Source organism: Gymnogyps californianus, chromosome 1 (genome assembly GCF_018139145.2).
Source record: "Gymnogyps californianus isolate 813 chromosome 1, ASM1813914v2, whole genome shotgun sequence".
NCBI lineage: Eukaryota > Metazoa > Chordata > Aves > Accipitriformes > Cathartidae > Gymnogyps > Gymnogyps californianus.
In genome coordinates, this window is record NC_059471.1 from 162,388,214 (window position 1) to 162,400,897 (window position 12,684).

At 38.2% G+C, this 12,684-nt stretch overlaps 1 protein-coding gene across 6 annotated transcripts in view; it reads left to right on the forward strand.

The window, feature by feature from the left end:
• Positions 1-12,684, forward strand: part of TNRC6B (trinucleotide repeat containing adaptor 6B) — a 120,705-nt gene that overhangs the window by 64,946 nt on the left and 43,075 nt on the right. For all 6 annotated transcript variants that reach the window (XM_050915602.1, XM_050915603.1, XM_050915605.1 and 3 more), the window contains exons 4-5: positions 7,325-7,412; positions 11,252-11,273. In XM_050915602.1, the coding sequence (XP_050771559.1) occupies positions 7,325-7,412; positions 11,252-11,273 (110 nt within the window). The remainder of the gene's footprint in view (positions 1-7,324; positions 7,413-11,251; positions 11,274-12,684) is intronic.

Consider the following 12,684-nt stretch of genomic DNA (forward strand, 5'->3'; position numbering starts at 1 on the left):
GAAGAAAGCAGCTTACTCTAACTCCTTGACAAGCAATAATCTTTTGCCTTTTTAAAACACTGCTTTACAGAGCACTTCTAAAAGCACACTTTCTAAAGTCTTTTCATTTAATACATGGCAAAGTGTATATTGTGTGTGTATAAAATCCACATCTTGCCCTGGAGGGGGTGTGTGACACTTGTTATTGTCTTACGTGTGTTACACCATGTACATATATGTTACAAATATGAAAGTTTTAATTTCATACTCTACTGAGGGGTTGAGTTCTGATATCTTGATTTCACTCTCATTCAAAAGGTGTGTGTGGGACAATCGTCCTTTTACTAACTGGTCGATTTTAAACTGCATAGTTTATCCCTTACTTCAATACTGCAGTTGTTCAATGATGCTGTAAACTTTAAGTCTTATTTCAAACAAACAAGTAATTTTTGTTTTTATGTTTTCCTCCTTGAAATTTTTGTACTCTGGATCTTCAGGGGTGCTATTCTGAAGGATCAATTTTTTTCTTTATAAACATCAGAATTCATTTGGCCTAAAATAATTTGATACTCCATTTCTGTCAGTTCAACCTAAGGACTGACTTTTCTAAATGGTTATCTCCTATTGTCGTGGTTTAACCCCAGCCGGCAACTAAGTACCACACAGCCACTCGCTCGCTCCCCCCCAGTGGGATGGGGGAGGGAATTGCAAGAGTAAAAATGAGAACACTCGTGGGTTGAGGTAAAGACAGTTTAATAGGTAAAGCAAAAGCCGCACTCACAAGCAAAGCAAAACAAGGAATTCATTCACTCCTTCCCATCGGCAGGCAGGTGTTCAGCCATCTCCAGGAAAGCAGGGCTCCATCACATATAATGGTTACTTGGGAAGACAAACGCCGTAACTCCGAATGTCCCCCCCTTCCTCCTTCTTCCCCCAGCTTTATATGCTGAGCATGACATCCTATGGTATGGAATATCCCTTTGGTCACTTGGGGTCAGCTGTCCCAGTTGTATCCCCTCCCAGCTTCTTGTGCACCCCCAGCCTCCTTGCTGGTGGGGTGGTGTGAGAAGCAGAAAAGGCCTTGACTCTGTGTAAGCACTACTCAGCAATAACTAAAACATCCCTGTGTTATCAACACTACTTTCAGCACAAATCCAAAACATAGCCCCATACCAGCTACTATGAACAAAATTAACTCTATCCTAGCCAAAACCAGCACTACTTATTTAACCGGCTTTTGTATGGCTTACGTCTGTCTAGTTTATGCATGCAAGCATTGCTTAACAAGAAAAGTGGCTGTGATGATGTGCATTTTAGCATTTTTTATAAAATTAATTAATCCCTTTTTGAATCTTTTGATCAGCAAGATCGTAACTCTTTACATGGCTTAGTCTAGTGGAAGTAATTTTACTTTTAGGAATTCGGTCTGTCAGCCCTAGGATTTATCCCATGCTGTGTTACATCTTGCTTCTGTTTGATGTTCTGTTTAAATGTGCTGGAGCACACTTGCGTGTTTGGACACACCCTACTCTTCTCATGCTGTTGAAATAATGGAGCATGTCTGTTAAGTGGGATATGTTGAATGAAAGTAGAAGTAAAACTCTAAAGGTTTCTATACTCCAGTAGCAGTGCATTTAATTTTGCTTCATTTTTAGTCTCTGACATACAGCTTCCTGATATGATTTAAAAGCTTTCAACCACCTTGAGCATTTGAAGCAGTAGGCTGCCAGTGTTCTTGGCTGCAGGAAGAAGGGCTTGCACCTCAAGGTGCAAGAACTCATTTGGGAGTTTGTAGTATGCTTTTTCTTCATTGCTCACGACCCTTAGTTCTAATCAGCTTATGCTTTTTAATGTATTTATATATCAATACTCTTATGCTAGAGGATTGTACCAATAAAGCCCCTGTTACAGTTAGGAGAATTGCATAGATGCAGGTGACAATGCTCAGGTCACGTATACAGAGTATGAGATAAAGACTAAATACAGTCCAGAGGAAACATTCTCCTTAATATATTAGAACAATTGAGGAGTCTGTTTCAAAAGGAAACACGCTCACTTTACTAATAGATCTTTCTATGACACAATTTATAGAGTTTTAACTGGGTACTGAGCAGAGAGGTGTTGCGATACAATAAGGTGTGGTTTCATTCAATTGCAACCAATTTAACATGTTCCTTTGAAAGGAGAAGATTCCTTGCTGCTTGTGCATGCTAATTCTGGTGTTCACCTGATAATACTCTAAGCTAATACCACTTACAAAATGGAGGGGAATGATCCAAGTGAGTTTGTGAGTTGAATTTGCTTGCCATACAATCAGCTGAGTTCCAGAGAGGGTTCAAGCAAGGGAAGGTCAGGGACAAAGCTTGATAAGGAGAAATAAAGTGGAAGAAAATGAAACCTACTTCTCCAGTGGCAGCAGCAAGCTGTTCATTAAATAGCTCTGTTGAAGACAGCTTACTTTTCTGTAAGAGATTTCGTCCCTATATAAATTGAGTGGAGCTTTTGCCTTGGAAGCATACCTGGCCTTGAGCTTGTTACAAAGGTGTTTTGTAATGCATCTGAGACAGCAATGTGTGGTGCCTAATTCTGCTGGTATCCAAGCTGTATAATTTATCAAAATACTGAGGAAACTTTCAGAAATGCTGAGAAGCTAGGTGCTTGTAGTTAGAGTTCACTGGAAATTCTTCTTGCTTCAAATCTTGACCAAAGTTGGATACCTTACCGTAGATTAAATTTCTGGTTTAGTCCCTCAAGTTTTGAGTCTTTTCGTCTGTTTTGAAACAATGAGAAATATATTTGTGGTCTGATACTTTGGATCACTAGATGCCTGTCTCTAAGAAAGAGTTAGTTAATAGCTCAAGTGTTACCTCTAAGTGACACTGGTCCATGCATACAAATCATTATCTCACATAAGGTGACAGCCTTTAGCTCTGGCTAGTTATGGCTAAAGCGTTTAGGGAAAATTTAACGGTTGCTAATGTGACCTTGTAGCTCTATAGATAAAAGCTTATTCTGTTAAAGTGCTGCTGATCCTACAAGTGTAGTTTTGGAATCCCTCATGTTCTGGAAGAAGATACAGAAGTTGGCTCACAATTTGGAAGCAGATTTGTAGATCATCCTATGCTTATTACAATGCAGAGAACCAGATGCTTCTATGGAAGTTTACTGTCACTCCTGTGTTGTGTTACAGTATAGCTAAACCAAGTTGACTGTACTGAAAGAAAGTAAAGTGTGGGGTCAAGAGGAGGGAAGATGACTCACAGTACTGGTATCTAATCCGCATCTTGACCTATGAGGAACTTCCAAACACTGTTACACTGTTGTCCTATAGCCCTGTGGAAGGAACTGGGAGTTGCATACACTAAAGTGCCACTCCTGAGTTTCTAGGAATTTTTATTTCTTACATTGTACTTATTTTTTTTGTGCAATTTTAGTTTAAGGGTGACTTTATAGGGTTGTGGGGTTTTTGTGTAGACTAATACACTGTGTGGCACTCTATCTCTACCTATCAAAGCGTGTTGCCAGCAGATAGTGTGTAATACATAGCACGTCATCTCGTCTCACAGTTCAGTTTGTGGTAGCAAGAACTTTGAAGACAACTTCTGTCCTGTACCCATGCCTCAAGCCCATACGTTGCGAGAACAAGTCTTCTTAAAATAGTTTTCTGGAAAAATGAATATTAGGATTTTGCAGGAAATTAACGTTTTCCAAAAGTGGTAAAGTGTTTTGGGGGAGGGCACACTTCTTGAATACCTATTTTTTCTTTTTTTCCTGAAGTGGCTATCTGTTTTAATAGCTTGGACTTCACAAGTATTTTCTGTTACTTTTCTAGTTGACTAGCTGAAAAACCTTCTTTTCTCTGAAATGATTGCCTTTATCTTAGCCGGAAGAGGTTGTTGTAAGAACTTAGATAAGGTATTGAGTGTACTGCATCATAGATACAGGGTTTGTTTGGTTTGGTTTTGATTTTTTTATAAATAAAATGAAATTTTGGATTACAACCTATAGCTTCTCTTCATTTGTAAGCTGTTAATATGCCTTACTTTAAATAATCAGAATTAAAGTCTGTAATACGCTTTTTCAATACTTTTCAATAATGTTGATTCTAAGATTTTGTGGGAAATATTAAAGTGAAATTAGGTCATATTTTTAAGATCGACACATGCTTTCTCGAAGAAAGCTAGAGTAAAAAGCTGGCTGCTGATTGCTGTTTAGCAAACTTCCTCTTCAGGGTTGTGGTGTCTCCATGTTCCCATTACTATGTGCTGGTAACAAAAACCGGAACCACACCCCATTGTATTACTCTAAATTCACTCATTTGGAGTTGATGTATTTTCTCCCCGTGTTGATCTTGTCAATGTAAGCAGCTGATTGCTAGAGTGTACATGATGGACTGCCCCAGTTTCCTTGACCACACCAGGAAGAATTATGTTTTAGCTAATGAGAGAAGGTTGATAGGCAGCGTTGTCTTCTTAATGAATCAGTGAGGCACTTGAAAGCTTTGTTTATGTTAAATTTATTGGAACATTTAACACTGCAAGTTAAGTTTGTGTTTAACAGCTTCTTGCATACAGCTGAAAAGGGAAACCGTTGATCATAAAACTTCAAATATTAGTGAAATGCATCAGAGTCAAAGGGGGAAGATGGCAAGTGTGATACCCAAAATGGCAATAAGCTATTTCCCTCCTTAATTCAGTGAACTTTCAACATAGTGGTACATTTGTTAGCATGTCTATAGCATCAATTCTTGCTCTGTCATTTGGAGAGTATAAGTTCGTATTTACAACATGTTGGTGAGGTTTCAGTTACGCTTTGTCAGGAACTTTATGGTCTTGTACATGTAATGCAGCCCAAGTGTTCAGATAGATCCCTTCCACCTCAGTATAACTTAGGTGTGTGCTTACATGAATCGAAGCCTGAATTACTGAGTATTGATTATTGCTATATTATAGTTGTTGATGATGTGCCGAATGGAATATTAAATGCATATCTCTACTAAAAGAGCAGAAGAAGGGGAGGTCGTCATGCAACACAAAGGGCTTCTCTTCAGCCTTAGTACCACAGATATTTGTCTGTATATGTCTGAAAACAAGGCAGCAGCAGTAGCAATCTCCCTGTCCTGAACTTACCACAAATACACATGACCATAACTAGGTGTTTACTTTTCAGGCTGTGGATCATCTATCTTTGGCTCCTTTTATTATTAGTGCTACATATCGTTGTAAGCCCTAGCTTCAGCTTTGATTGTGAATGACCTTTTTCTCATTCTTCTCCATTCGCTGCTCTTCTGCTCGCAAAACTAGGGAAGGTGCTTTTAAGTAGAAGGCTGTCTATGTGCCAGGCAGTTACTGGAAGTCATTTTGTATTTTGATCCTACCCTTTTTCGGCAGCTCTTTTAAGACAACTCTTAAACTTTTGTCTGCTGCAAGAAAGTTTTTTGGAAATAGTATACTTGTAACTGGCACTACAGCCCAAAAGGCATACGTAGCTTGACAGTACAAAAGTAGTAAACATAATTTGAGGTTATAGTAACTTTGAAAGATGAGGATGTCACTGGAGAGCTTTTTCATATTGCTTACAATCTGTGGCTCAAAGAAGATGGAAAATTTTGTCTCAATGCCATGACAGACGATGCGAAGTATACTGACCTCCCCAATGCTTTACGTCTTGTGCTGTTAGTAAAACTGAAAAACCTGCAGGGCTTTTCCTTGCCAGAGTTTAGGGCTGGGAAGTGTGCTTTGACATTTTAGAGAGAACAGAAAAGAGCAAGAACTGACCTGGCTTAAGCAATACCAGACAGAGTGCATAAAATGCTTTTCTGTATGATGTGGAATGCTTGCCTCAAACTTTGTTAAATGCAGACTGAACTTGCCGTTATGTATGAACTGCATTTGGTAATAACCTCAGGATGTTGTTACTAAGGACTCATCTTGCCCTTACCCATTTTATCCATCGATGAAGGAGAGCCTAACTTTAGGAAACAAGGAAGACATTTTATTACTGTCCATAGAACCTTTTCTCTTTAAGAGAATTCTTTGAAGTCCTCAATCAGGAAGCTTTTAACACATAACATCTCAAAATATTTTTGTAGGAATTGATCGGCTATGTAAATATCTCTTTGTACACGGGCTTGGCAGTATCTAGTGAAAATGCAAACAAAAATGTTACCTATACCATATAAATGCAATGGATGGAAAAGTCTGAGTGATGTGAGAGCAAAGCCAACTCAGCTCTAAGCTTTTTAGACTGTGGTCAGAAAAGAGCTTTGATTTGTGCATAAATACAAGAAATAGTTCAGTACTATTATAAACTCCAGTTTTGTTTATACAGCTCTTCTGTTTTTTATAAAATCTTGTTCTGAAAGATCATGGGTTATACTTGTTAGTTTTTTCCCATTTGTAAAGTACACATCTCTGGTCTCTGATCCTACCCCTCATCTGTCAGATCATCTTTTTACATTAATTGTCTTAATCTTTCCCTATAAAAAGAAATTACTGCATGTGAGCTGAAAACTTGGTCTTAAATTTAAGGAGGTAAAGCAAATTGGTTAACGAAAATGTGATTCACCATAGAAACAGCTCAGCCAATAGCATATATGCAGTAAATTAACCATTTTCTGGTACTTTCGTGTTTGATATGAAACATAGCAACAAGATGATAGCTTGACAACAATAGCAGCTGCACATATTTTTCTTCCTTTTTTGAAAGAATGTTCTTGTGGAAAAAATGGATTCCCTGGAAAGTAATTTATATTACAAGTTTCATCACAAAAATTCTGTGGGTGGATACAATAGGCTAGAAATTAAATTAGTGATTTGTATAATAAATGATGGTTTTGATTTGATATGACACTTCTAGTCTCTTACAAGTGACATAGCTACAGGCAATAGAATAATCTCTTCCCCTTGTGAAGATAAATGTCGTATCAGACCAAACCATCTTATATTAAATTGCAGCTTCCCTTTTTTTACCATATGAAAAGATTCATGAGACTGTTCATTAAATAATAGCGCAACCCAATTAAAAGGGTACTTTGGCCAAAATGTCTTGAAGATATTTTCTAATATCAGGCATGTAGTTAATTTATATAGGGTACTGCCATAAGAGGCCTAATCTGAATAAAGGCATTTTCCTTTATACAGCAAGTGGCGTGACTGTGGCCACACTGAGCTAGAAGGTGCTTTTCTTACCTCAGTTAGATTGAAACCCTCAAATGCAAATGAAGTATGATGATAAGAGGAATCTAGTATCTTGACTTCCTTTCTTAGCGGGAAGAAGGATATAGTATGTGTGACTCTTATACAACTTGATTGTGCTCATACCGTTGGTTTTCATGTTTTGGCAGAGAGAAGGAGCAAGAAAGGGAAGAACAGTTAATGGAAGACAAGAAAAGGAAGAAAGAGGATAAGAAGAAGAAGGAATCTGCTCAGAAGGTAGGTTTTGATGTTTGAATTCTTTTATCCAGCTGGAACATAAATAGTATTGGGGGTGGTGAGATGTTAAATTGTTTGTATTTGAGCTTAAAAACTTGATTGTTTAGAGTGCTTCATTAAAGACTATTTTTTGCATCATTTTTCTGGAACTTAAGTTTTTAACTTAGATATTTCTTCTCCTTAGTGTGTCATGTGAAGTAAGAGAAGTTTTTTGATGTAAAGTATTGAGTATGGGTTCTCCTGGTCTATGCAACTCCTGCTGTTTTGAGGTGTTTGGGGATGGAAATGCTGCTGGGCTTTTGCAATTCTTGCAGTAAAATTGGCTAAATATTTTCTAGAGCAAGAAGATACTTTTTTTGTGTGTGTGTAAGTCCTTAAGGAAGTTTATATGAAATATTTACTACTGAAGGTTGCTTTTGTTTTTTGCTAAGTATCACTTGGGTTTTACATTTTCTGTAGCTAATAGCACTTTTGCTGAAGTGTATCAGTTTGAGTCTGAGCCGTGGAGAACTGATAAGTCACTGAAAATTGTTTTTGCTCAGAAAGTGGGTTTGAACACTTGGTGTATTAGAAGCTCTCTATTTTGCTGAAAATCTAGTAGATTGTTCTAGGAGTTAATTTGACATATGAACTTTAGTCCCTTGCAGCTTTATCCATGCTTTTTGCTGGTAAGATCCTTTCTGTCTAGTTCTGGGCTTCCCAGTATAAGACACATGTAACCATCCTGGAGCGGGTCCAGCAAAAGGCCCCTAAGATGATTAAGGGACTGGAGTATCTGACAAATGAGGAGAGGCTGAGAAAGCTAGGACTGTTCAGCCTGGAGAAGAGAAGGCTCAGGGGGATCTTATCAATCAATGTATCTTATAAATACTTTGTGGGAGGAAGTAAAGATGATGAAGGCAGGCTCTTCTCAGTGGTGCCCAGTGACAAGGCACAAGGCATTGTGTACAAATTGAAATACAGGAAATTCCACTTAATTATAAAAATACTTTTTTTGTGCGTGTGTGTGACTGGGCAACCACTGGAACAGGTTTCCCAGAGACGACGTGGTGCCTCCATCTTTGGAGATGCTCAACAACGAGTTAGATGTGGCCCTGTGCAATCTGTTTTTGATGACTTAGCTTTGAACTGGGGAGTCTCCTGGGGGCAGGTGGGGAACAGGGGTGGGAACTGTGGACTAGATCTCCAGAGGCTGTCCCTTCCAACCTCAATGATTATGTGAAATTGAGAGCAGAAGGCTTTACTTTCTTTCAGTAGTCTCTGGTTTTCAGTTGCTTCAGTAACAACAGATCCTATGAAAGATCAGACGTTACTCTGTGTTAGATTCTGTAGGTTTCTGCTGAGAACAGCCAGCACCGATTTCAGTTAAATTTTGGCTTATCCGAGGTCTTTTTAAATCTGGCTTTTTCACCTATTTGAGTCTATCAGTTTAAATTAGGTGCAGATAAACTGATGTATTTCTGTTGTCTTTATCCAGCCATTGTGTTGATACATCCCCAATAATACTGCAAAAGATCAGTAGCTACCGAATAAGATTTCTTCAGTGTCTTTTTGCCTCAGTGTTGCTGCTGTTTAATGTTCAAGTACAAAAGCATATGTAGGAACCAGGAGGAGCAGACCTTGGTAAATAAAGACTAGTGACTTGAGGATTATATGCTGATATTCGATGACATGAGAAACTTGAAAAGGTTGTACTGATCATTTTGGTAGCAGTGCTGTGAATGTTTACTGAGGAATCAGTGCCTTGAATACAAAGGAGATTTGCCAGCTTTCCTGTGTGATCCCTCACCTACTAAGTTATTCAGTATAATTGAGTGTTATGATATTTTGCCAAAATCTTGGGAAGGGTAAACACTAAAATCTCCTAGAGACCAAACTTAACAGTAATACTTGGAGATATCTAGGAATAGCAAAGAAGGCAACTGAATGGACAGAACATAAATGTGTGCGTTCGTTCTTAGTGACTGTGGTGGTATTCACCAAATCAGCAGTAATGATTTGGAGGTACCTTTTTCAGACAGAGTTTGTGTAACATGAAACAATTGTTTCTGTCTGAAACTTAAAAAATAAAAAAATCACTTCAACAGAGGTTATGCAAGCAAATTCATAGACTAAATTCCTGTGGTTGGTGTCCCAGGGGCTGTTTGGTAGCTTGTCAGAAGGCTGAGTTTGACTCCACCTTCCCATTCACTATAGCTGCTTCTGCCCTGCTGATGCTTATAGGTTGCCCACAGAGAGATGACAGCTATGAATCTGAGACAGTGGCACATTTTCTCAGCTTTTGTATTCTAGACAAAAAAAAAAAAATCACAAAACCAGATTGTTTTGACTAGGAAAGAGATGCAGTATAGGCAGAAGTAATTTTTTTTTTTTTCCCTAAAGCAAACTGTGGTTATCATGTAGAATTCTTTATGGGGTTCTTCCAAGTAGACAAGTTACTTATTTACTGAACATGTTTACTGTTGACCATACTAAACTTAGCAGCATTACCAGATTGGATTCATGAATAATTTTTTTTCCCTCTTTTCCTTTAGTAGTGAAGCATCAGAGTCACTTAAGTGCTTAACAGAATTTTTAACTGTGCTACGGAAGAAGACATAATTTGATGCATACAGGATTTTTCATAAGTGAAGTGAAAATTGTTGTCTGGCTTGGTACAGACGCAGTTTTGGTACAGGTGCATTTTTAGTGTCTTGGAGACTTTTGGATTACGTAATTCTGTGAAGTTACGATGCTTAAGATTTTGTATTATAGTGAATGTTCCACTTTGCTATTGCAGTGTTCATCTTTGCAAAGTAAATGATGCCATAGCAATTCAGTGCAGTTTGTCTTTTTATTCTTTACCATACAAAGGAGTTCTGGCTTGGTTGGTTTAAACAATAAACTGCTTTTTACTTGTGCTTTCATTATTCTATACTGTCACTGTGTGCTTTCCAGAATTATGGACTAGTTCAGCAATTTCTTTTAAGAATAGGTGTCATAGAACCTGACACATGATGATCTTTAGGGTTTTTCCATTATTGTGTAGTGGAACTCATGATCGACAGGTTCAAAACATGCTACAATACACATGATTCCAGAGAATATACCAGTGGTATGTTTGTCTCTACTGTAGCTTGAAATCTGCTATACTGAAAGAATGTAGAAGTGCAGCAAAACCACATATTGAGTACGTTGGCCAGCGTGATGGCTCACTTCAGTAATCAGCTTCTTATTGTGTTCAAGAGATTTTTGAAGTCTGGTGCTTTATAGGTATTGCTGATACTTTTTGTAATTGTGGCAAAGAATCCAGTAAGGTTGAGGATTTCTTCTCCTTGAAAGAGATGTCATGGGAAAGGTGAAATGGGAAGATGGCAGAGAGACAGACTGCTACTCTCACCTGTGGTTACTCCTGTGGGAATTCCGTTGCTAGCCCCAACAGTCTGCTGTAAGGATACTCTCGTAGAAGAAAGTTTTTGTTACACTTTAACTGTAATACTTCACCTCCAAAATCTGAAAGAACTGTAGTGCTATAGCGCATGTTTTTGTGCTTTGGAAGTCCATGTTTGGGATGAGAAGGGGGTTGAATACTAACAATCATCATGAGTGAAGTAATTACTGTTTCTGCCAGGGACTTTTGCATCAGGCAAAGGTATTATAGGAGCTGTAGTATTTTTGAAAACTTCATATTATGACTAGGAATACTGTTTAGACTTGTAGTTCATCAGCTGATTATTTTCATTGCAACAACAGATACTGTTCTTGTGCTAATAAATTAAGGTCATGATTTAGCGCAGCCTGTTCAATGTTTGTTTTGAGATTCTTAAAACTCTATTTACATTCTTGCTCTTAATTTGCAGGTCACAGATCAAAAAACCAAAGGTAAGAATCTTTGATCGTAAAGAGTATTTTTTATTGACTGGAGCCAAGACTCTAATCTTGATCAAAACTGTTGGAAAAGGGAGGGGAATTATGGGTCTAGATGAAATACTGAAGATGTGTATTCAGAAGAAATAAAAGTTGAGGTGATTAAAATGGAGAACCTAAAACTGTCCATGTTGTCAGCATCAAAATACTGGAAGAGGGAATGAGGATTGTGGATAAAATAGGTTAGCTGAAATATTTAGTTTTCAGTTTTGCAAAGACTTGAGACAAGTAACCAAAAACTGAAACCACTTATATAAATGGAATAGAAGACAGGGAAAGTACTGCTTATGGTGAGGTAGCAAAATGAGTGAAAACGACTTGGTTTTGGAAACTTGAGAGAAATTCAGGCACCTGAAAGTCCAACCGATAAGGCAGGACTGATGAGTGAGCATCTTGAAAGTTAAGCTTATTTAGCTGATCTAAAAATATATTTAATCTTGATTCGTGTGTCAGTTTTCTAAAAATTGTGTGGGGAAATTGCCATTATTGACAGAAGAGAACTAAGATAGTAACTTGATTTTACAGCTATCAATACCTTTTTTGGGGGCGGGTTGGGCAATGAAGCCTATATAGAGAAATCAGAAAACCCTTATCAAAATAAAATGTGGGGAATAATGGATTCATGTTGCCAAAGAGAGACTCACTTTTTTTGATCTCACATTTGTAAGAGGAAGGGTTTTACTGATTGTGTTCACTTTGCTGGGGAGAGGATTCTGGACATCCCTTTTCTTGTGTTAATCTTCAACAAAGGCTAGAGTAGATGTATTAAATTTTCATTGCCTTTGGAGTCTGATGTCTTAGCAACTACACCTTCTAGGTGCCTGGCTAGGAATTTCTTTTGCTCTGTTTCAAAAAAAGCACATGGAGAATGTGAGTAAGGGGTCGCAAGTTAAGTCTCTTAAGCAAATTTTGTGATGGTGTTAGTTCCTCAAGGATTTGTTTGTGGTTTTCCTCTTCTCCAATGCATAATAGCCCTCAGAAGCAGCTTGTCCTTGCTTATAGGGGCACCTGGTGACCAGCTGGGAAACTTTAGGTGAGCCCAGTACAGACACTGTATGTAGGACTGCCTTTTGGGTGAGAGTCAGCTATTACTGCCTTATTTAAGAGCAGTACAGAGAACTCAAGATTTGTTAACTCTGAATCCAAGAGGAGGTTGGGTTTTTTTCCCCTCTTCTTGTTTTGGCCGTGGCTGTGTAGCCTAGTAAGCAGGTGAAAACTTGGGATCTGGTTTCAGATCTCCCATAAGGGTGATGCATAACAATCCAAAAGCCAGTTGAAGCTCAGGGAACAGAGCGGGGTGGGAAACCAGTTATATTTGACTGCTCATATTTTAAAATGACTCATTGCCCAGGGTGATATTCTTTGC